Raw genomic sequence first — 26,268 nt, forward strand, 5'->3', positions numbered from 1 at the left:
AAGTTTTCACAATAATAATAATTAACTTATGCTTTTGCCAAGCATTTTACATATTCAGTTGAATTCAATTTAATAAGCCTTTACTAAACATTGACGATGGGCAGGAGAATGAGATACAAAGGCAGGATACAAAGGCAAAAATGAATTAGTCTCTGCCCAGGAACTTACCTTCGACAAATTTTATTTCATTTAAGGCTCTTAACAACTCTGAGGTGTGTTACAAGTATTATCTCATTTGATTCTTACAACAACCCTTCAAGGTAGGTGCTGTTGTTATCCCATTTTACAGCTGAGGAAACTGAGACAAACAGAGGTTAAGTGCCTTACCCAGGGTCACACAGGTAGGATGTTTCTGAGGCCACCTTTGAACTCAGGTTTTCCTTACTCCTCTGTTTGCCTCAGTTTCTTCAATTGTAAAATGAGGGTGATAATAGCACTTACCACGCAAGGTTGTCAATCAGCTGAGAAAATACTTGTAAAGCACTTAATGCAGTGCCTGGAACCTAGGAGGTGCTATATAAATGTTCCCTCCCTTCCCCACCCACAACCACAAACAATCCAATATTAATGACAACAAAGAGATCAGAACCTATTTCAGCTTTTCCAGATATTTTTAAAACTCCGGTTTCATGATCATTTTATCCAATTTATCCTTTTCTCTTGTCGAGCAGCAGATCAGGAAAGGTCCAGACTGACGGACAAATGATCTCTAGCGTCACGCATCCCCAGAGTGGTTCAATTTGTTTCTAGGAACTTGCAAAGGCAATCTTAGAATAAGGTTGGATAGAGGGTCATTCTTAGAGTCAAGAAAATCTCCCTTCAAATTCTGCCTCTGAGCCCTGATACACAGGAGCGTAATAAGTGTGTGTTCACTGACTAATCGATATATCTCAGCTGTGCAATGGTAGGCAAAGTCATTAAACTTGTCTGAGACTCAGTTTTCTCATTTGTGAAATGGAGATAACATTATCTGCAGTGTAACCTCAGGGAGTTGTTGCAAGGCTTCTGGGTTGACTTTTACAAAGTTCTCTGTAAACTTTAAAGTACTTTATAAATGCCAGCTGTTCCTGTTCTTGCTAATGGCAAATGAATTTTACTTTATCTCACAGAGAGGTCAAATGCTAATTCCCCACCTTGTGTCCCAAATATCTGGCCTCTGAGCGCTCACCCTGTCATTTACTATGTGTGCCTCACTGTAAGACCTGCTCCACCCACTGCACTTGGCCCTAGCCGGAGATATTCCAGATGCTCATTCATACTCTGGCTAAAAATAACTGTCATTAATGGGGACTGGAGCAAATGCCGCTCGCTTGCTTAATAGACCATTAACCAACCATCAGAAAGGGGCAGGTGAATGCCTTAGTCCAAAGGGTAATACATTAAGTTTATATATGCCAACTGCTATTAAAAATGCTGTGGGAGGTTTGGATTCTAGATCTGAGGCTATTTGCCAACAATGCAATTAAGGCTCTCGATTAGTTTCAGTGATTGTCAGCTCCTGGTACTTCTAATAGCACATCAGTTCTGAAAATAGAACATGCATTAGATTTGTTTAGAGAATTTGATTTTCTATCATTAACATAGAATCTAATTGTATCATCTGGTCTTAGAAAACCAGGGACACACCAAAGGTCTGATGACCTTTAGTTTTAACATATATTTTACTTCTTTCCTAATGCTACTTAACTCCATTCGATAGTCCCATAAGGCTCTCATCCGATAGGATTATTTCCCTAAATTACATATGTACAAATAAGTTCTACTCAGTTTGTTATGAAGCAAATCCATCTACAAATGTGCTAAGTAGAGACCTTGTTTTTTTCTTTTTGTATCTGAGAAACACACACAGATTGTGTTACTTATTTCATGCTTCATTCCCTTCTGTCTCTCCTGGGTACATCCTGTGAGCCAATGGTAATTTTATCTACAGAGGGCAATGAAATAGTTAATTCCTGGTATAGAGCTGTTCAGATGAAAAAGCAGATGGAAACCTCTGGTGGAAGGAAGGGCTTGGATGGCTCATTTCACTTGGTGGTTGTGTAATTGAACACAGAGTGCTTCCCCTGGTGCCTATATTTTATGTGTTTGTGGTACCATCTTGGCTGAGAAGATAACAGGCACTTAGGTAGCATTGTGAGTAGAATACTGGTCAGAAAGACCTCAGTTCAAATCCTTCCTTGGACCCTCATTAGCTATATGACCCTGGGGAAGTCACTTAAATTCTCTGCCTCAGTTTCTTTATGTGTAAAATGGAGATGAAAATAAAAGCACCTACTTTACAAGGATGCTTGTGAGCCCTTTGAATGAATCCAAACTTTACAGAACAAATCCCTTTAAAAAAGGATTTGTTCTTTAAAACTTGGACTCTGTCAAAAGGCCACACTTGAGAATCTAGAGGACCACGTGTGGCCTCGGGACAGAGGCCACAGGTTCCCCACCCTGGTTTGACTAGACTATGAAGATAGAAGGATCTACTATCTGCAAAGGACCCCAACTGCCTGCACAGGCATTTTCCCAGCCTGGCACAAAGTGGCTGGTGCCTGTCTTGCCTCCTAAGAACACATAGGGAATCCAGCTTGGGATGCAAACAACAAATTATGTCAGCTAGGAGGTGGGGGTCATCCTTGACATATTCAGGGCCTCCTGCATGCTTTGGATTCAGTGTTTCTGGAAAATATGGCAACTCGAAAGGACAATTTCAGCAGACCCTTAAGGGGTTTTTAACATTGTTACACTTCAAAAATGGGTGAAAAAACCAATGCCCCCAGCCAAAGTCCAAGATGGGATCCCACTGTCTAAGAGTGGGGGACTGGGGAGGGAGGAGGCAATTAGAAATAGTTCCTATGCAGAGGCAGAGAATGAAACCTACATGAATGTGTTCATTCATTCATCTTTTTATTCAGCAGGTATTTATTAAGTCCCTACCATGTATAAGGTAAAAATGAAATAATTCCTGCCCACAGAGAGCTTATGTTCTAGTAGGGAGGCTACAGCATTTACATGGATAAGCAAATACAAAATATAGACAATATAAATACAAATTTTTTTTGTTTGTGAGGGGAAAAGCACTGATGACAAGAGAAATCAGGAAAAGTTGTGATGGGATGGAAGAGGGCGGGGAGAAAAAATGAGAGGAGCTCTGGTATCTCATCAACCATTTAGGCAGTGGTATACCTGTGGCAGGTCAAATAACCAGGATGATCAAGCTACCAGTCAGGTGGCAGGTGGAAACTATGCTTATAGAACATTCACTTTAATCTCCAGGTTTGTACATTCAGGACAAAATCCATGCCCATACAAAGAGCCCAGTGCTTCATGTCAGGGCGTAGGGAAAGGATTCTGTGATCCAGTGGCAGCCTTCTGTAGCAGAAAGAACCCTAGATTTGGGATCAGGACAGCTAGTTCAAATTCTACCTCCTAGACTTACTAGTTGTGTGACCTTGAGTGAATCACTTGACCTCTGTTGGGCTCAGACTTCTCATCTGTTAGGTGCACATAATAAAACATGTTTTACCCATCTCACAGGGTTGTTGTAAGGAATACACTTTGTAACTCTTAAAACCCTATGGAAATATGAATGATTGCTGTTAGGCTAGGATGTAACTGCCTCTGAAACTAGTCAAACAAGGGGAACCAGTCTCATAAGACAATAATTAGGTCATAAAATCAGTCTCATAAGACAATAGTTAGGTTGTAAAAGGTTGAGTCCTGAAAATTAGCTAAGGCAGAGAGGAACTAGCAGGATCTGAGAGATGGAGAGCCTAGGTCTAGGCAAGTAGTATCTAAGAAGTGTCCAAGGAAATTGTTAAGTCAAAAACAACAATAGTAATGAATGAACAGGAGGCTTCCAAAGATAAGTTCTGATGCTATGAGAGAAGCTGTTCGATCTGTCCCTTGTTTTATTTTACTTGTTGGGAATAAATTGGCAGCCCTGGAACCACAGATGTTAAGGACAACCAAAGAGATTTCAGAGGCCTACAAGGGAAATTTGTACCTAATTAGGGCCCTCTCTGGGCAGAGATGTTGGGATGAATAGGAGGTCCTCAGAGATCCTTGCCTGCATCAGTTAAAATGTAGTCCCTGTACTGGTATCTTCAGGACCATCTGTGGGCACTTGTCCTATCTCAGCTTATGAAGGCTTCCTCCCTAAGCCACATATCTGACATCTGGTGATTGGCCAGGACAATTTGAGGGATGGGAGTGGGGTGGAGAGAAACAGAGACAGAGAGACAAAGACAGTGATAAAAAGAGGAGAAATGGACAGAGAGAGAGAGAGACAGAGAGAGAGAGAAGGAGAAAGGGAAAGGGAAAGGGAGAGGTGGGAGAGGAGGGCTGGTGAGAAGTTGGTAGGGAGTGGTTCAATGACCTGTTTCCTTGCTTGAAGTGAGGCAAAAGACCCGAACTATCTCACAGTCTTGACCCCATGGCAGTGTCAAGCTGCCTAAATAAGCCACAAATTCTTCTTCTAGAAAAGTCAAAAGACAAAGCAGGATTAGTCACCAGATTAGTCAAGGATTAGATAGCAGTAAAATGGTAAGGCCAGATTTAGGAAAAGGGATTTATTCATTCATTCAAGAATCAGTCATTAAATTCCTACTACATGCCAGTAGGTACTACATGCTACTACATGTAGTAGATGTTAGGCATTATTGTTGTTAAGCTGTTTTTCAGTCCAACTATCCATAACTCCATTTGAAGTTTGAAAACCACTGAAATGGTTTACCATTTCCTTCTCTGCCTCATTTTACAGATAAGAAAACTGAGGCAAAAAGTGTGAAGTGACTTGCCCAGAGTCACACAGTTAACAAGTGTCTGAGGCTGGATTTGAACTCAAGAAAATGAGTCTTCCTTATTCCAAGCCTAATGCTCTATCCACTGCACCACCTAGCTGTCTATGCAAGGTATTAGAGGACATATAAAGTTGAGACAAGCCATGGTTCCTGCCTTCTTGCAATTCAGTCTTGGAGGGATATGGGAAATGGAAATATGGGTAATGATTATATACAATGTTATATGATAAATATATTAGAGAGTTGCTACAGTGCTATTTGAAGTCAGAGGGAGAGATGATTGTTATCAGCCAAGGGGACCAGGAAAGGTTTTATGGAAGAGAGGGCATTATGCTGGCTCTGGGCATGGAATTCAACAGGTAAAGAGGGATACAAGGACATTCCAATTAAGGTAACCTTGGCCAATCTCTTCAGGGCAGGAGTATACAACTGACCCAGGGAACAGGGCACAAAGATGAGAGCAAGAATCATAGCTGCTCTTGGTCTGTGCACAGACACCAAACAAAAGGAATGTGGATCACCAGTCACACAGACACAGACAACTGACAGTCGAATGAATGAAACCATTGGTCAATTTTACTAATGCCTTGCTGTGCTAATGATATGAGAAATGCTTTTGAATCAGACTGGAATTTGCATCTCAAAGGACAGCTTGGGGGTAACTCTTCCTTAATGTCTGTCTCAAAAGTAAGAGATGTCTCTGGCATGTCCTTTCTTCTAATAACTCACTGAGAAGCAATAATCAATGTGTCTGAAGCAAATTCAAACCCGTTTATCTTTTCAGAAGCCACTATCTCTGGGTAACACATTTCTAAACCATGTAAACTGAGATGGACTATGTCAAGTGATCCTTCCTTTTGGTTGCGCCAAGATGACTTCTGGGTTCAAAGGCTGCCTCATGATTCAAGTATTTGGGGTTTGGAACACAAGCTTCACGTTTACGCTATTGATGCCCTTAATAATTTTGCATAGTTCACCTGGATTTTGAACAAGCCTACTGATTTTTCCCCCTTTGTCTTCAGGCAGAGATCACTGTGCTCTCTTTTCATCATTTTAATCGTCTCCTTTTTTGATATTTTCTTGTTCTGTGGTGTCTTTTAATATATACCTTTTGTTTCTTTTCCCACTCCCACTGAAACACACATACACACACACACACACACACACACACAAACAGAGAGAGACAGAGACAGGGATGGACAGTCAGAAAGAGATAGAGAGAGAGAACGAACCAGAACAATACAAAGTACTCCCTTCATACAGACATAGCATCTCATCATTTTGTTCAAAATAGAATACTGTTTTCTAGTTTACATGTGATCCCCTTTGTGACAATGTCTGTCATTTTGTTGGCTTTTGGGGACCATAACAGCACATTAAATTGATACCTTTACAGAACATTCTACCGAGCCTCTTACATTCCTTCTTGGGTTGTAGCTAAAAGCTCTGAGGCAGAGAGAGAGAAATAGAGTGGGGAATATGGGGGAGAGAGAGGGAAGGAGAGAGAAAGGAAGCAGGGAGATAGAGACAGAGAGACAAAGAGAGAGAGATGGGAGAGAGAGAAATAGAAAGGGGGAGAGAGAGAGAGAGAGAGAGAAAGAAAGAGAGAGAGAGAGAGAAAGAAAGAGAGAATGGGGTGGAGGAAACAGAAACAGAGACAGGGAGGGAGAGACAGAGATTATTATATTCCAGACACTGTGCTAAACTCTGAGTACACATATAAAATCAGGGACTACTTTTCACCTTTCTTCATGTTCCCAGTATCATTAGGTGCTCAATAAATGTTTATTGACTAACTGACCTCTCTACAACTTCCAACCCTTAATTCTGACCCCTGGAATGAAGAACAAGTCTATCTAATCTCCTTTCCACATGATAGCCCTTCAAATACTTGAAGAGAGCGATCATGTCCCACTGTCTCTTCTCTCCAATCTAACCATCCCTAGTTCATTGTAGGGCATGATCTTCAATCTTTTTAGCATCTTGGTACCCTTTCTTTCATGGGCAGTTAGGTGGTACAATAGATACAGCTCCAAGCCTGGATTAGAAAGACTCCTCTTCACGAGTTCAAATCCAGCCTCAAATACTTACTAGCTATGTGACCCTGGGCAAATCACTCTACCCTGTTTGCCTCAGTTTCCTCATCTGTAAAATGAGCTAGAGAAGGAAATGGCAAGCCCTTCCAGTAGCTCCGCCAAGAAAAGCCTGAATGGGGACAAGAAGAGCGGGACACAACAGAATCAACTGATCAATTACAACCCCTTCTTTCAACATGCTGCCATTTGTCAATATCCTTCTTTAAAGGTGAGGCCTTGAATGCAAAACAACAATTAAGTATGATCTGACCAGTACAAAATTTGGCAAGATTACCACCTTCCAGCTTCTGAACATGAAAACTATAGGTACAACCTTTGATTCTCTTAACTTTTTGGATTTGTTTTCCCATGCTGTTAGCTCCAATTGAGCCTGCAATCCTCTAACCCCCAATATCTTAGAAGCTTTTGTTACCAATCCATTACGTTGTAGTTGTCTGCCCAAAAGTTCAGATTGTAATTTTTCTGCCCACTCCTACAGTCTCATGAGACCTTCCTGCCATTTATCTCTGTCAGCTTGGCATTTTATTACCCAGAAGAATTTGTCATCTGTGAACCTGGAAATTTCATTGCAATACTTCTCCTAGGCCATTTATAAAAACATTCCAGTACCAGGCACCAGGGTTTCCATTATTAACACTTCTCTAGCCATAGAAGCCCCTGTTTATTCCCACATATTGTTCTCCAGTTTCCAGCTCCATTCTTCAGCCACTTAAAAATGTTTCTGCCCATCACAAGAGGCTCTTTAGGGAGGCATTATTATATAATGGAAAGAGTCTTGCACTCAGAAGATCAGAAGACCTGGCTTCTGAGTCCTGCCTCTAATACTTCCTAAATACATGGCGAGATAAGTCATTTTGTCATTCTGAGTCTCAATTTTCACATCTGCGAAATAGGTATAATAGTACCTTCATTACCTGCTTCTCAGGTTATTTGAAGAAAAGGACTTGGTAAACCTTTGAAAGAGCTATAAAAATGTGAGTTATTAATATTTTAACTGGTTTTGATGCATGATCTTTACATGTACTTTTTGAAAGCCTAAATAATATCTATTGATTGCCCACTGTCCTTGTGCTTATTTATTGCTTTAAAGAACTCTGGTAGATTAATTATGATGCTTTCTGTCCTATAGCAACAATATTTCCTTTTCCCTGCTAGGCAGTTAGCTGGTGTGATAGAGAGAGAGTCAGACTTATATTCAGGAAGACTTGAATTCAAATACTGCCTAAAACATACCAACTAGTGATATAATCTTGGGCAAGTCAATTAGTAACACTAGAATACCAATAGGTACAAAAATTTAATGATAATTGTACTTTGAAATAAATTTTTTCTTCTTCTGTTTTCTTTGCCTTGAGCTAAAAACGAATTGCACTACGTCAGTTGGCATGGCCTGATTCTTAGAAATATTCTTAAATTCTGGTCTTTTTAGTTAAGCAGAAATTAAACCAAGAGCTCACCCTTGAGCCAATAAGAATTCATAACAATAATAGCAGGTAGCATTTGTGTAGTGCCTTGAGCTTTCTAAAGTACTTTACATGTCATTAGATCCTCACAACAATTCTTTGATGTGCGTACTGTTATTATCCCCCATTGTACATATGAGGAAACTAAAGCTGAGATAGGTTAGTCTTCTTTTTCCATGTTGATTAACTAAGTTCTTATTTTAAAAAGGCAATCCTTGCGTTTGTGAAATACCACATATAGGGATGGAGGGGAGAGAGACAAAATGTTTCCCAAAGGAGAAACAGAGTCATACGGAATCAAAAAATTGGAAAAGAGTTGGAATAGCTCCTCAAGTAGTCTAGACTATACCCCAAAGGAATCTTCCTTCAGCACTTCAAAATTTCAAAGATGACGTGATTTCATAGATCTGGGAAGCCCCAAACTTAATGAGCAGCTCAGATAACTGGACTTCTCCAGGAGCTATTTCTGAAGAATTCATTGCCTTGTAGTCAATTGGATGATGAACCTCCCCAAACTTACTGAGGGTGGTCCTCAGATGTAGTCTGGCAGAGTAAACATTAGGTGATATGGTAAATAGAGAACTAGACTTGGCATCAAGAAAACTGCAATTTAAATCCTTCTTCAGACACTTGCTCCCATGTAACTCTAGGCAAGCCTACTGTTGAGCAAATTGTTGTTTTTGTATGGTAGTTTTCAATCGTGTCCAATTCTTTGTGACCTCATTTGGGGTTTCTTGGCAGAGATATTAGAGTGATTTGCCATTTCTTTCTCCAGCTCATTTTACACGCGAGAAAACTGAAGCAAATAGGGTTGAGTGACTTGCCCAGGATCACACAGCTAATAAGTGTCTGAAGCTAGAACTGAATTCACAAAAATGAGTCTTCCTGACTTCAGGCCTGGTGTTCTATTCACTGTGCCACCTAGCTGCCCTTGAACAAATGTACTGGGACAAAAAAAATTAAATATATTGACATACAATAACTCTTATACATTTTTATATCTTTAAAAAGTTCTAATATGCAACATATCCTCCCTTCGCAACAATTGCTTATTTTACAATATTGAATTCACAATATTTTGACACTTTCTTTCATGCATCTGTCACATTTGAACGATTTCTGCTTTTAAATACATTTTATTGATACATTTTGTTTTTATATGACCTATATTTCCTACGGTATCCTTCCCCTTACCCTCTCTCAGAGTCATTCCTTTTGATAAAGAATAAATAAGGAGAAAAAATAAGTTCCAGAAAACTATACATATATATATACATACATATATGTGTGTATATATGTGTACATAACATGTACATATATGTATATGTGTGTACAAGTGTGTGTATCCTGCTATTGTATGCAGTGATCCATGCAGGCAGCTGGGTCACAGTGGAGAGAGTGCTGGCACTGCAGTCAGGAAGACCTCCCTCTCAGACACTTAACAGCTGTACAACCCGGGGCAAATCTCATCTGTAAAATGAGGATAACTACTATACCTGCCTCCCAGGGTTCTTGTGCAGATTAAATGAGATAATAGTTTTAAAGCACCTAACACATAGTAAGCACTATATAATATTAGCCATTACTATTATTACTAACTGTCGGACCCCAGGCAAGTCACTTAACCTCTGTTTGCCTCAGCTTCCTCATCTATAAAATGTATAAGCACCTAATTTTCAGAGTTTATTGTAAGGATCAAATGAGATCATTGTAAAGCACTTAACGCAGTGCCTTCCACATAGTAGGTGCTATATAAATATTAGCTATAGTTAATTATTATTATTATTACCCATGACCCCCATCTCCCCAAAGAAGTATCTTCTCATGTCTTTTCTTTGGGGATAAAACTTGGTTATCATGATTTCTCAGCATTTCTCATTCAGTTTTGATTGTTTTGTTGTTTCTTTTTTACATTGTTGTAATCATTGTGTATATTGTTTTGACTGTTCTGTTTCTTTTCCTTTGTGTCAGTTCTTCCCTTGATCCTCTGTATTCATCATGTTCACTCCTTACAGCGTAATAATATTCCACTGCATTCGTGTACTACAATTTGTCTAGCCATTTGCCAGTTGATGGGCATCTACGTTGTTCCTAGTTTTTTGTTACCAGAAAAAAAATGCTGCTATAAATGTTTTGATATCACATAGAATACCAGACATTTCTTTGATGAACTGTTCATTTTTCTTTGCTTTATTTATAGCCCATAAGATTTTTTAAAATGTTTAATTATTTTTATTGTCAACTCAACAAATACAAAACAAAATGAGCATGTCCATATAAAAAGTAGAACAGAAAAAGATTTTTTACATGAAACCATAAATCTGTTACATATAGTTCTCTTTTTAAGTATATAATAAATCCAACATATAATTTTCAAAATTGTCCTGCTTGTCTATTTCCTTCATTGTGCACTGAAAAAAATACTTCAACGAACCTCTTTCTTTTCTTTTTCTTGTTTTTAACAACTCTATCACTAGCCCCCACCCCTTTACCCCAAGCTCCCTCTAACATTGAAAAGAAAAAAAGGGATAGAATCCTTATAACAAATATTGTTGAACAAAATAAATGTCCTTTTTCTCCATACCTCAAAATATATAACTATTTCTGCAGTTTGATGACATCACTTCTCAGTGGGTAGAATGTTTAATTCTCAGTCCTCTGAAATCATGATTGATAATCACATTTTTCAGAATTCTGAAGTCTTTTTAACGATTGAAGTATTTTTTAATAAACCATTTACCATGAATTTCCCATATTTCCCAGCCAGCCTTTAATTGCAACTTAAGTCAAAGTTCAATTTTACCAAGGTGAAATAGTACTAGGAAAAGAAAAAGAGTTTCACTATATGCTTGGCTGGATGTCAATTTTGGGTTTCAGCAGATATGTGTGGAAATTTTCTTTGAAGCGTTTTCTCTTTTTTCTCTGCAAATTTTTCTTAAGTACTTCTCAAGCCTCAGTCTGACAAACTGTTCCACATAAGGTGTTATGTTTCTTCCTGTCGTATCTTTTGTTTAGGTACCAAGGTATTGGCCACTGTTTGTACTTGTGCCAGATGATACGTCCAAAAATGTCTTTTTTTCCAAGCACCTGATCTTGATCTCTCTTGCCTTAAGTCTTTCAGCATTGGGTTTGTTTTTTGTTTGTTTGTTTTTAATAGAAAATATTGTTATTACTGCATAAATTGTTCTCTGGGTTTTCCTCACTTCATTATTCATCAATTCATACAAATCTTCCTAGATTTCCCTGGAACTGTGCTTTTCATCATTTCTTACCACAAAATAATATTCCGTTTCATTTAAAGTCATACATCATAATTTACTCAGCCATTTCCCAGTTGATGGATATCATCTTAGGTTTTCAGTTCATTCATTGCACTACAAAAAGAGTTGCTATAAATATTTTTAGATATGGCTTCTTTTCCTCTTTCTTTGATATCTGGGGTGTTAATTAAGTAGTGGTAATAAACAGGTCAAAAGGTAAGCACCATTTAGTGATGCTGTGGGGTATAATTTCATATTGCTTCCTAGAATATCTGGACCTATTTACAATTCTATCAACAGTACATTAGTGTGTCTGTTTTTCTGTAGCATCACCACACACTCCCATAACTGTCATTTTCCCTTTTTCTGTCTTATTTTGTTGTTGTTTTGAGACTAGATCTTCTTATCTCGTCGGAGATGGAAGTACAGTGACCACTCATAACTCAATTCTAATGTTAATGGGTTTAGAAACTTTAAGCAGCTTATTGTTTCTCACCTGGGCTGATATGACCCTTCTTAGGCAACCTGGTGGCCATCTGCTCCCAGGGAGTCACGATATCAGTGACAGACTTAGCGAGGACATTCAATTAACTTTAGCCCTGCTTCAGCTCAGAACCTCTGAACTCAAATGATCCACCAGTTTCAGCATGTATTTGCCATCATGCCCAGTCATTTTTTCTTTTTGTTATTTTTACCAATCTGATGGGTGTGAGATGGGACTTCAAAGCTAATTTAATTTGCATTTCTCTAAATATTAGTGATTTGGAACATTTTTTCACATGGCTATTAATAATTAGAATTTCTTCCTTCAAGTATTGACTTTTCATATCTTTTGACTCACATATTTGATTCAACTCTTAGGTGTCTTTTAAATCAGAGAAATTTGACATAAATATTTTATCTCAGTTAAACCTTCTATTTTAACTATTTAATAGTATAAAAACTTCCTAATTTTATGTAATCAAAATTGTCCATTTTATCCTCAGTGGTTTTTTATTCCTTATTTGATCAGGAAGTCTTCCTCTATTGATAGCTATGAAAAGCATTTCTTTCCTTGCTCCTCTAATTGGTTTATGACATGACCTTTTATATTTAAATCATGTATCCATTTGGAATTTATCTTGGGATATGGCATAACCTAATCAGTCTAAATTAATTTTATGCCAGCTTGCTTCCAAGTTTTTATTGAATAAGGAATCTCTCTGTAGTTAGGGTCTCTGGTTTTATCAAATACTATGTTATTTTGTTTGTTACCATACGTTATGTATCTAATCCATTCTACTGATTGACTTTTCTATTTTTTAACCAGTACCAAATAGGTGCAATAATTACTGTTACTGCTAGGCCCCCTTCCTTCTTTTTTTTTATTATTCCTTTGAGATTCCTGATATTTTGTTTCTTTAGATGAATTTTATTCTATTTTTCTTGCTCTATAAAATAATCCTTTGGTAGTTTGATTGGTATTGATGAATAAGTAAGTGATATTTAAATCAGGTGAGTAACAAGGTCATTTATCTCCATCTCTTGGATAAATTTCTTAATCTTTTGTTATACGCATCATTATTTAAGTTTGTATTGCAATATTTGATCCCCATTTGGTGATTTCTATAATTCCAGAATAATTTTTCTTTTCAGTATCAATAGATTTATCACAGTTCATCATTCCTTTAATGGGGATAAGACTTCTGAACCCAATGGAAATGAAAATTCACCAAAACTTTTGAGGGGGTTAATGTGTTACAGTCTGAAATGCCCACATCTTACCAGGGTCAGCTAGACATCTGGCAGCTATTTTAGCATGTGTGTGTGTGTGCATGTATACATATATGTATATATGTGCATGTACATGTATGTATATAGTAGGTATATAGTATAATATATATATACATTTGTAGTATAGCATATATTTAGTATAGCCTTGAATAAAAAGCAAGTCTCATCAGTAAAAATTATCATTTTCCAAGCTTCAGTACTCCATCCTTTGTACTATCTGGACAATAAAGTATAAATGGTATTATATTTATGTCAAGTAACTTTTTTCTTCATTGTATTGGTTAGCAGCTTTTTAAAAAATTGTTGTTCTCGCTATCCTCTTGACTTTAAGAAATCTTTATCACCATGAAGAGGAACCAAAAATGACCCCTCCAGCTGTCAGGTCCCTCTGAAGTTCTTTGTTTTTAAAGGTTTAACAAGGCCATTTTATAAAAATAGGTTTTCTATTCTTGGTGGTGTTTTTTGTTTTCCACTGAACTTTTCTTTGTGCTTTGTTGTAACTTGTCCTGTTTCATTTAAGCTTGAATGACCCTTGCAATGCTTGACTTTTCTAAACCAACAGCCAGTACAATATCTCTAACAGTCATTGAGGTGTGCTCTTTAAGAGCAACAACTTACACCCATATCTTTGGAGTAATAACCATTTTTGAAAACCACAGAATCAAAAATCCCACAAAAGATATCAATGGAATACATGTGTATAGTGTAAGATCCAGCACTAAAATGAGAGAAAACTAACTAAAGATGGGTAAATCAGTTCAATAAGACTTTCATGTATTCAAGCATATGTTCTGAATCAGTTTAAAGTCAGTAGAAGCACACATTATGACAACTGTTATCACAAAATGAAACCATATCAAGGCAATTACTTGGCCCAAATGATTCTCATGCTGTAACTTCCCCTCTTTCATCCTTAGTTTCATCCCCTGTAAAATAGGGTAATAATAATACTTCATCGAGTTACTTTTAGCAAATGAGATAATATATGTAAAACTCTTTAAAAACCTTAAAGTGCTATCCAAATGTTAGCTGTTATTAATATCTATTGTTTCACTCCCACTCAAAGCCTTTGTGGTTGGTTAGGAGCTGCTAGAACTTTAGCTCTGCCACCATAGGCTGAAATGATCCAGCATTGCCATCATACCATGAGGGAAAGAAGCTTGTGAAGAGAGTTTAGGTTTTAAGAATTTATTTTTCTGAAAGAAAAAATTAAATCCGTGTATTATCCAGCACTCACCAGCACATAAACTGAAGTCTTACCTGTGCTGTCAAGTACATTGTTTTCCGTCACAGATAAAGACAACTAAAACCCAGAGGAAATAAATTGCTTCTGCTGTGTTCGGGCAAAGTTGGAATTAGGTTTAGTCATATATGCTTCCTGGTTTAAAGAGCAAACAAACCTCACTGGAGTCAAATGCAAGTTTTGTTGTGATCAGGAGACTGAAAAAGGGAGAGCCAGACTTTTCAAATTTACATGAATCACTTCTGGGGGATAGGAGGATGCAATGACAGTGTGATTTGATGCTGGAATTTCAACAGTGTAGGGAACTCACATTGTGGAAAATCTTTCCACTACTGCAGATCAACTCCTCTTCAGTAACAATCTTAGATAATTACTTTGCCTGGGGCAGTAAGAAGATAAGTGATTTGCTCTGGGTCACACAAGTACTATGGGTCAGAAGTAGGGTACGAATCCAGATCTTCCTGATTCCAAGGTTGGGCCACTTGCCTCAAGGCTCAGGTTATCCACACCGGGACTAGGTCTTACTTCTTCTCTAGTGAAGGAACAAGCAAAAAGAACTAATTGAAACTCCCTATTTGGGCTTGATTTTTACAAGATGAGCACAAAACAATAAAAATAACATTCATATAGCATCTTATGGTTTGCAAATCATTTTACAAATACTATCTTATTTGATCCTCCTACTAGGAGGTGTGTGCTATTACTATTCCCATTTTACAGACAAAGAAACTAAAGCAGACAAAGGTTAAGTGACATGCCCAAGGTCATAGAGCTTGAAGGGGATTTGACTCCAACCCCAGGTGGTTCTGTCCACTGTACCACCTAACTGTTTACCTCAGGTTGAAGTCAATCCCTCCCTAGCTGCAACTGAAGAGGTTTCGCATGCATTTCGACTGCTTTCCTTTGGCAAAGCACTTGGTGCTCATTCTATTCCAGCTGAGATTTACAAGGTAGGGGGTCCATTGCTCATACAAAAGCTGACTGAAATTTTCCAGGTTATATGGCAAGAGGAGATTATCCCCCAGGAGTTCAAGGATGCCTCTAATGTCCATCTCTATAAAGGTTAAAGAAATAAATTATAAATAATTTATAATATTAAATAATTAATAATAAATAAATTATCTTGTGACAATCACAATGGGGTCTCTCTCTTAGTCATTGCCGGCAAGATTCTTGCTAGAGTCCTCCTTAATAGGCTGATCCTTCACCTGGAAGATGGTCATCTCCCTGAGAGCCAGTGTGGCTTCAGAAAGGGCCAAGGAACAGTCGATACAGTGTTTGCTGCCCGACAACTCCAGGAGAAACGCAGGAGCAGAACAGAGGTTTGTACACAATGTTTGTAGATCTGACCAAGGCCTTTGATACTGTCAGTCATGAGGGCTTACGGAAAATTACGTCAAAATTTCGTTGCCTGGAGAAGTTTATCAGTGATGTAGCAACAGTTTCATGATGGCGTGCTTGCCCAGGTTCTGGATAATGGACGATGCTTGTGCTTTCGCAGTCACCAGTGGAGTGAAATAAGGCTGTGTACTTGCTCCCATGCTTTTTGGCATGATGTTTTCAGTCATGTTGTCAAATGCTTTCAATGAGAATGAACATGGCATCAAGCTCAACTACCATACTGATGGTAAATTCTTCAACTTGAAAAGGCTACAAGCCAAGACCAAAGTGGAGGGAGTACTGATGCATGATTTTCTGTTTGCAGATGATTGTGCGCTCAGTGCAGCCTCTGAAGCTGAGATGCAACAAAGTATGGATCAATTCTCTGCTGCCTGTGCTAATTTTGGCTTAATAATTAACACCAAGAAAACACAAGTGCTCCATTAGCCACTGCCACACCATCCATGGGTGGAACCATAGGTTACAGCAAATGGAGAAGTTCTGAATGCTGTGAATAAGTTCACTTACCTTGGTAGTGTATTTTCCAGAGACGTACACACTGATGATGAGGTTGATGCACGTGTTGCCAGAGCTAACTCAGTGTTTGGGAGACTTCAAAGGAAAGTATGGGAGAGAAGAGGTATTAGACTGACTACCACACTGAAAGTGTACATAGCCTTTGCGCTGACCTCATTGTTGTATGCCTGTGAAACCTGGATGATATGCCAGTGCCATGTCAGAAAACTGAATCGCTTCCATTTGAACTGTCTTAGGAAGATTCTGAGGATCACCTGGCAGGACAAGGTACCAGACACCGAAGTCCTTGCTTGAGCTGAACTGCCAAGCATTCAAACTATGCTTCAGAGAGCCCAACTCCAAGGGACTGGCCATTTTGTTTTTTGAATATTTGAAAATATTCACTTGCGAAAAAGACTATTTTATGAAGAACTTACACAGAGCAAACGTTCACATGGTGGTCAGAAGAGACGATACAAGGACATTCTCAAGGCCTCTCTTTAGAACTTTGGAATTGATTGTGTGGCATGGGAGACCCTGTCATAGCACTGCTCAGAGTGGCATACCCACATCAGAGAAGGTTTCATTCTCTGTGAGCAAAGCAGAATTGAAACAGCTCAAAGGAAACGCAGGATGTACAAATTTAGAGAATCTACCCCAAATATTCACATGAGCTATTTGTGCCTGATCTGTGGTATTGCATTCCAAGCTCATATGGGTCCAATCAACCACAACTGAAACTTGATTCTAGCACAGTGAGATCATGCCCTTTTCAAGAACAACCAACCACCTACCTGCCTCTAAACAAGACAGACATAGAAGGATTTTCACCCATGTATAGTTTTTCAAAGCTGTTTTATTAAAAGCCAAACATTCAATCTTAATACGAACAACTAAAATTGTTTAGTAATTATTTAGATTTAAATTAATTTCAACACATAAAGTATCATAACAATTTTTCAGACAGTTTCTCTCCTCTAAGATCATTTCTTAATTTGTTCTCATTTGCTTTTCATTTTATATAGTTGTAATTAGAATACATTAGGGGCAGCTACATTAAGGGCTGGGTTCCAGTGGATAGAGTGCCGGGTCTGGAGTCAGGAAGACTCATATTCCTGAGTTCAAATCTAGCCTCAGACACTTACTAGTTGTGTGACCCTGGATGAATCATTTAACCCTGTTTGCCTCCGTTTCCTCGTGTGTAAAATGAGCTGGTAAAGGAAATGACAATTCTAGTATCTTTGTGAAGAAAACCCCAAATGGGGACACAGAGAGTCAGACACAGCTAAAAAACTACTGAGGTAAACAGGGTTAAGTGACTTGCCCAGGGTCACACAGCTAGTAAGTGTCTGAGACCAAATTTTTACTTAGGAAGAGGAGTCTTCCTGACTTCAGGCCCAGTCCTCTATCCCAGTGCCACCTAACTGCCTCCACATACATACCTGTTACATATGTATGTGTACATATGTGTACATGTCTATATAATAAAATATGCTGCTATGAAAATTATTGTGAAATTTATGAAAAATTATGAAAATTATCTGTATAGATAATTGCCTGGTTGTCTTTTTTTTATATGACTTACTTGTGGTGAGGCAGCAAACAAGCATAGTAGATAGAGGCAAATTTGAAATAAAGAAGACCTGAGTTTGAATCCTACCTTAGACACTTAGTAGCTGTGTGTCTCTAAGCAAGTCAGTTAACATCTCTTAGCCTCAGTTTCCTTACCTGGAAAATAGGGTAATAATAATACTTACTTGACCAGGTTGTTGTGAGAATCAAGCAAAATGTAAAGTGTTATATAAATATTAGTTATTAATATTGTTATTACTTCTAGGGTATATTCCAAGCAATTGAATTATAGGTCTATATTTTTTAAGATCAATTTGTCCTCCCCCAAATATATCCAGCCTATATTTACAGAAATATAGAGCCCTGTGATCATATCAGTCATTATCCTTAAAGCTTGACCCACTAGCACAGGACCTGGAGTCCTAGGATGAAATTTAGGTGGTCTGTGATCTTGGTTGGGGGAAAGAAATTACATCTTTATTTCAATAAAACTGGTTTCCTTTGTAATTCTGTATATTTTATTTTATGCATTTAAAAGCATTATTCAGAAAAGCAGTCTCTAGGCTTTACTAGACTGCCTATGCAGACCATGGCACAGGCCATGATGCAGAAAGCCTAAGAAGCCCAATTGTAGCAGTTGTGACTCTAGAATTCAGTAATTGACTCTGCAGAAAATTGGAGTCAAGTATAAGTATTTGTCAACACTTAGACATAGTAGAGATGCCTGTGTTAATAAGGAGGGGTTGCTCCACCCTTCCCCAATTGCCTTTGGGCTAACAAGAATTCCTTCTCTTTCTTTTCTACACCTCCACCCCTCTACAGGAATGCATCACAGATTGTGAAGTGCAAGACTTCCTTAGCCCGTTCTGGGCCCCTTGCACCAAGGCCATGAATAAGAGGCCCTGGCAGCTCAGTTCAGCCAGCAAGGACAAGGCAATGGCATCTGTTTACCAGCCACAAGTGATGGAGGTCCAGGGCCTGAGCCAGATGGAGGGCAAGAACCGTGTGTCCCGTGTCAGAAGCTTGTTCCATGCCCAGGAACAAGAGGCAGCAGCAGAAGGCTTGGGGGAGGCAGGGGAAGAAATGCAAAAGAAGTTGCAGAAACGCTTTGGGGGCTTCACCGGGGCACGGAAATCTGCACGGAAGTTGGCCAACCAGAAGCGGTTCAGTGAATTTATGAGGCAGTACCTAGTCATGAGCATGCATGCCAGTGAGCACCAACGCCATGGCCTGGCTCCGGGCCGCAACCTGCATCAGAATGGCAATGTGTAGCCCAAAAGGGAGGCCTCTTCCTGCTGCACTGTCCACTTCAACCCATGAGTGAGTTGGGCATTAACAAGTTGTGGGAACAGTTGGAGACATCAACCTCATTCACCCAACTTTCTTGTCATTTCCACTGTTCAGGAACCACCCTTTTCCCTCCTCTAAGGAGCCTGGCTTAGGAGATCTAACCATCTTTCTTGCCTTCTGTGAAGAGCCTGGTTGATATGAAAATTAGTAGGCCCACCCTTTCTTTAAGAATCCAAGAATTTGTTTGTACTGGCCCTTGAGTTTACGTACCACCCCCATCTGGAGTCTGGTTACTATGGGGATAATGGTACTCTCTATTAAGTAAATTCATTCCTCTCTTTCTCTACAGGAGTTAAGTTACTATGGGGACTGTTAATAGTGGACCAATTCTCCATATCCAGTTACCATAGCTACCATTTGGCTCACCTTTCCCTTAGAGACTCTATCTCTGAGGGGCTATTAACTAAAACCCCCCTCCCCAATTTTCCCCTAACAGGTCTAGTGACTGTGTTAATGTTTTTACTGCTTTCCCCTCAAACACCACATGCAATTCTTCAGCCTATGAGGCTCCCCTTCCCACCCCCAATCTCTCAAGGACACTGGTCTCCATGGAAACCATTAGACCTCTCATGCCAGGACCAGTACTTAGACCTGCTTCTTTTTCTTCCCCTAAAGTGTTTGCCCTGCCTCCGTACAGGTTTGGATTAACTTCTAGATGCAGGTTGCCTTGTGTTTTTCTGATACCAGGCCACTGAACTAGGTGTTGAGGGTAAATGTTCAGTTTTTCCACTGTTTCCTGGATAAATAAGCCTGAGTCTGGTGCATTTTTGAGTTTCACACTTCTCGGTTTGTGTTTTTCTCTTCTTGCCCATACAACCCAATTCCCTGCTTCTTCCTAAGCCTGTCTCTCCTTGCGCTTTTTCTTTTGACCCATTCCCATCCACAGGTATACATGTGTCTAGCCACATAGGTGCATATCAGACAAAAAGACCAGCTTGAAAACATTACTTTTGATTGAAATTATACAAACCCAACTTCCACAGCCCATTACAACTTTGGTGTTATTTGTAAAATGCATAGCTATTTTTTCCCCTGATAACCTACCATTCTACCACTACAAGTGAATGTATTACAACTTCTAAGTGGAGTTCTCTCCATTTGTATATTTACATGTCTAATTTCAAGTGGTCAGATCAGCTCTGCACAAAATTTGAAGAATTCTTTAGGAGAGGACACTGAAGAATGTCTATTCAGTGTCCTCAAAAAAAAAAATCCTTAAAAAAAATTTTTAAAGAAAAGCCCTGCTCAAGCAGGAAAGTAATTCTATCATAGTTCAAAGGCAACAAAAAAAGATTTTCGAAGTCTGAATGTCTCACTTTGAATTTCTTGTTTTGCGCATTCTGATACTTAGAAATCAGAGGTAACTTGACATCTGGTTTGCCAATAACCATCTCTTTCTAAATGCCACTACCTGTGTTTGTCTTTATTTGCTCTATAAGGCTCTCTGTATCTGGGAATAGCCCACGTAGCTATTTGCCCAAGGATATGCTCATCGGCAAACAAGCAGATTTCCAAATGTAGACTTGTGTCCTAAATTGTACTGAGGCTAGTGCCTGGGTGTTTTTTTTTTCCAAGTGAACTGTATGACTAATTCCTGACCTCCTGAATTTACCAGTGTATACTCACTTTTGGAGTCATCCTGGTAGATACATGATACCATTAAGGAACAAGAGTTCTATTTTTCCCTAAGCAAAAGTTCACAGTATAATTTGTTTGTACAATGCCTAAGGCCATTGTTCAGTAAATCTTTCACATCCCCTGTGTGATCAATCCTTTCAGATCACAGTAAGGCCTTTTTTAAAATTAGAGTTTTATTGAAAAGCCTGCAGCTTGAGATTGATTTCTGCACTCCAATCTCACTCCCTCTCCTTTAATTGAATGCACTTTAACTCATATTATCAGGAAGCAGTAAACACTATGGCGCTATGTCCTGGCTTCTTGTCACTCTGGGTTTTGAAGAACCTAATTTCCTGGGGATTGGGGGTGTGAGGGTGTGGGGGAGGAGGGCACCTCCTTTATATTTTCTTTTGGGAGATATCATCAAAGCAAAAATATTAACACTCTACTCCTCATTGTAGAAATAAGCCTACCAGAAATAATTTTTATTATTTCTATAATAACTTATTATTATAGAATAACAATTATTCTAAATTCAGAGAGAAACATCCAGACTGACGGAGTTCCCTCATCTGCTTGGATATCTTCCCCCACAAGTCATTTTGAAATCATAATTTATAGGATTCTCTACTAAGCAATATTTCAGTTGAGAGCAAGCGACTGAAGTTTAGGTAACAGTTCAGTTAACAGTTTTCTTTGTCAGAGAGAATAGTCACTTAACCTTTGGCCCACCCTTGAAGAATCATTTTCCTGAAAGCATTCAATCTGTCTTTGACCACTCTGTTCATGAATTCTCCTTTCCAGCTGGTCAATACCAACCTAACTTTCATTAACTGAAGTAATCAAAGAGAATTCTTCCTTCTCCAAGGTAGATCATTACTCTAATTGTTCAAGGTAGATCAGTCAAGCATCCCTTGCCCTTCTCTGATCATTGCCCTAATTGCTTCATGGAGGAGTCCTTCCTAGGCTGATCAGAGGAAGGGGAGCAGCATATTATTTGAGAATTGATAGAAAAAGATCAATAAGAATTTCTTTGTCAGATTAGACCAAAAACTTTGGACTAGGAAAATTTTAAATTCTTTCTTTAAATATTTCTCAAAGGGGGAGCAAGGGAGCATTTCAGTCTGCTTTTACAATATGAAGTGCTCCCAAATGCAGAGTTTGAGATATTATAAAACATGATATTATTCAATAAACTGAATTTGAAGCAAAAGACCTTTTCCTAAGCATAAGATTACATCATGCAGAGAAAATCTAGGCACAATTTGAACCCCATTTTAATTGTAATTCCTCTGAAATACAAACTGGATAGGTAGAAAATTCAAAAGATTAAACCTTGAATCTAATGCAGTACAGAATCATTAGTAGAGTTTTAAAGTTCGTATTTGAAAGCCACATCCAATAACCCAAAAAGCCCATGTTCCATTTGCCAAATACCCATTGCCACACACCTCTCCCACACCCTCAATGAAAATTCCTACATCACAAACACATATATGAACTGCACACTCAAAAACATGTACTAACACAAAAAACTCACTTAAACAGAGAAACTTGGGTAAAACCCAGGAAGAGAAATATATATATTGGCTTTTTAAGTACAGTAAACCTGCGAAAACTGAGTTTGGGACTCAGTGTTTCAGACTTAGGCAACCTCATCTTATACTTTGCTCTTGCTTCCTCACTGGGTCCAGCATCTATATTCATTTCTATGCAAATATAGTGTAAATTTGCTGTAACACAAGCTTGGCTATAAACACACATACTGTAAGTACACAGTTCATTCACTAGAATTATATGTTTAGAACTAGAAGGAAATTCAAAGGCCTCCTATTCCAATCCTCTTATTTTGCATTTAGAAAATTGAATGACTGACATAACATTCATAAACACATCCCAAAAGAATAAAAACCAGAGTAGCTTAGTGGCATGAAAACAAGAGCAAGAATTTTTTTAAAAGTTCAAAAAACTTATTTTCTAATTCTGTTTTACCATTTATTAGCGTGACCTTTGACATATCACCTAAGCTTTATGAATTTCCATTTCTTCATCTGTAAAATGGGGATAATAATATATACATTATATAAACACAGAGATATTGTAAAGATCAAAACACTATTTAAGTATAATGCACAGATAGAGCAAGTGTAACTACAAGAATGCAGGTCTCTAAGTTCACTCTGCCTTTTTAGTGTTGCTAAGAGAAACTCCTGAGTGATTTGCATGTCCCTGGCAATAACTAGTGCCAGAGGCATGAAGAGTATTGAAAAAAATGTGCTTACTTTAAGGGAGAAAAAAATAAAGATATTTCCCTTAATGAGAAAGCCTTTGCTGAACAACTGCTGTCATATTCTTCTAGGTTTCTTTCCCACTGAGTCTGCCTTTAGCTGCTGAATCTTTTTCCTCAAAGGGAATATTTATTATTCTTTTACTACTAGGGTCTATTTCAGTCCTTTTGTTACTCAGGTCCACTATCATGCCTAGCCAGCAAAGTAAAAAATCCCTACTGTTAAAGTCTTTCTTTTTAACAATTTTGCTCCCCCTCAAAGAAAACTTATCAAGGTCCATTTGGTATTTAGATTAAAGCACATTAATTCCTTTCCATGGGTACTTCATAAAGTTTCTGAACAACAAGGGTTATGCTAATAAATGATTCACAATTCTCTTTCACATGCCTATCTAGATATATACTCACACTCTTACATATGTGTATATACATGTGTGTGCATGTATATGTATATGCATACACACATACACACACATTATATATATATAGGTTATACATGGGCAGCCATACAAAACATGAGGTTTACTGGCTAGATTCCGTCCTTCCTTCCATCCTGTTTTCCTTCCTTCCATCCTTCTTTCTGTCTTTAGGTCTCTTTTGTCAAAGACCAAACCTTAAACCCCTTCCATTCTGGAACTCATATATTACACCACAATAGGTCCCTGCCCAAGCACCACTTAATGGCTATGTTTTGGGTCCTCTTGACTCAGTGAATGTCAATAGTAAATGTTTCTCTTTTGACCAGCAATGCTGAGGGTCTTCCCCTCCTAGTTTGACTTTTTTTTTTAATTAAAGGGGCCATCTCTTGACTCACTTCTTTAAGAGGCCTATTCACTGCTATTCATCTCTCTTTCTCTGAAGTACTTATGGTTTAAGATCAGCTTGGATCATACAACCTAAACATTGTGTTCTACACACACACATTCTACAAGTGGTTTCTCTGTATCAGGTATGTCATAAGGCTAAAAACTGACCCTGCACTATCTTAGAAGCTAGGAGCTCTATCTCCATCCGAGTGACTAAGGTTGGGGAGTGAGGCTTTAGGATTGGAAGAAATGCAGTAGGGTATAAAAAACTAGAGTACTGAATGGGCAGGACCAAAGAACCTGGCTAGCCCTGGGCAGTCTGGTGAAATAAGCAAAGCTTGTCTTCCACTCACTTTGTATTCCCCTGTCCTGATCCCTCTGATTACAGAGGAGAATAAACAAATAGGCCAATTTAATCAAAACTATGAGTGACTTCACCTGTTTGCATTCTAAAGAAGACTGGAGAGGGAAATAATTAGCCCAGAGGAATTAATTTCTAAGGATAGAAATCCAGTGAGAATGAGATAGTAGAGGATGGACAAGGATGGGGAAGAGGCTTTCCTGATACCTCTCCAATCATACCATGTATACAACCATCTGCTAAACCTATTTGGAAGGATGGTCAAACAACAGGAGGCCAAAGACTTGGGAAATGCTTGAGGTTCTCCTTGTTATACCGCCCCTCTCTGGGCTTCCAGGGAACTGTTACACAAAGTGAGAACCCACAGCATAACAAAGATAGAAGCAGCCTCATAGTATTGCTAAGAATACCAGATCAGGAACCAGATCTGGGTTTTGAATCTGGTCCCTTCTCCTTCCTAACTATGTAACCCTGGGTAAATTCCTTCACCTTCTAGGCCTCCGTTTCCTTCTCTGAAAAATAAGAGGATTGGTCCTTCCCATTCTAAACTCTATGAAAGGTCAGAAAGATTGTTGATTTGTCATTCCAATCGTTTCTGTTTGGACTCTTCAGGTGTCCGAGTGTTCCCACACACAGCATGTCTCCAGCCCCAGACCAACTGCAGGGAATTGGGATTCCTTCATCCCCACGGCTCCAGTCATCCTGCAGGCCCTTGATGGGGGATCTGGATCAACTTCTCTGCTCCCTGAGCTAGCGGGTACCACCATGATTCGGTTCGATGTTTCTGTTTTTTCATGAACACCTCTGCTATTCACACCCCTCGGGAGAATCGTATTTTTGTAATTCCTAAGAGGAGGATGAAGTTGAAACATGGACACAGCTCTGCCCTGCCTTGCCCTGTCCCCTCCAGCCTGCCTCTCCTTGGGGGAAGGTTGGAAAAGTGTGGCCAATCTAGTCCAAGCCTGGAATTTTGACCTGCTGCTACCATCACTTGTTTGTTAAAGATCTGTTCTTTTTCATTGTTTCCAACAAATGTTTCTGCATTAAACTTCTACAGAGCAAATGGTTAATACATGAGTTTACTGTCTTTGTGGAATCTCTATGAGCCACAGAGCAGCCTGTGCTGTACAAGTATGGAAGACTGGGCCTTAGGCTTTTTCAGAGGGTGCTCACATCAACACAATGTTGTCAGGTATAATCAAATGTTTCATGTATCCCCATCAGTTATGGTGGGGGTGGGGACATTTTGCAAATATACTATTGCATTAAAAAAGGGGGAAGGGAAAAAGCATATTTAAATCCTAGTTTGTACCAGGCACTATATTAAATGCTTTATAAATTTGATCATTTGATCTTCATGACAACCCGGTGAGGTAACAATACTACTACTACTATACTACTATACCTATACCTACTACTAACTACTACGACTACACCTATTATACCTACTACTACTACTATTAGCTACCATATTTAAACCCTACAATGTGCCAGGTACTGTGTTAAATGTTTTATAAATATTATTTCATTCGATCCTCGTAACAACCCTATGAGGTAACACCAACACTATCACCACCACCACTACTACCACTGCTATTAGCTAGCATTTACATAGCATTTACTATGTGCACGGTACTATGCTGAACACTTTACAAATATGATCTCATTTGATCTTTGCAATAACCCTGTGACATAACACTACTACATCTACTACTGCCATTACCACTGCTGCGACTACTACTGTTTACTATTAC

General features: G+C 38.8%; 1 protein-coding gene across 3 annotated transcripts in view; it reads left to right on the forward strand.

The window, feature by feature from the left end:
* Nucleotides 1-25,584, forward strand: part of PNOC (prepronociceptin) — a 62,951-nt gene extending 37,367 nt beyond the window's left edge. For all 3 annotated transcript variants that reach the window (XM_072634803.1, XM_072634805.1, XM_072634802.1), the window contains 2 exons: nucleotides 18,916-19,413; nucleotides 25,127-25,584. In XM_072634803.1, coding sequence (XP_072490904.1) covers nucleotides 18,916-19,365 — 450 coding nt within the window. In that variant the 3' untranslated portion in view covers nucleotides 19,366-19,413; nucleotides 25,127-25,584. The remainder of the gene's footprint in view (nucleotides 1-18,915; nucleotides 19,414-25,126) is intronic.
* Nucleotides 25,585-26,268: the final 684 nt, after the last annotated feature.

This window comes from Notamacropus eugenii, chromosome 1, assembly GCF_028372415.1.
Source record: "Notamacropus eugenii isolate mMacEug1 chromosome 1, mMacEug1.pri_v2, whole genome shotgun sequence".
NCBI classification, from domain to species: Eukaryota; Metazoa; Chordata; class Mammalia; order Diprotodontia; family Macropodidae; genus Notamacropus; species Notamacropus eugenii.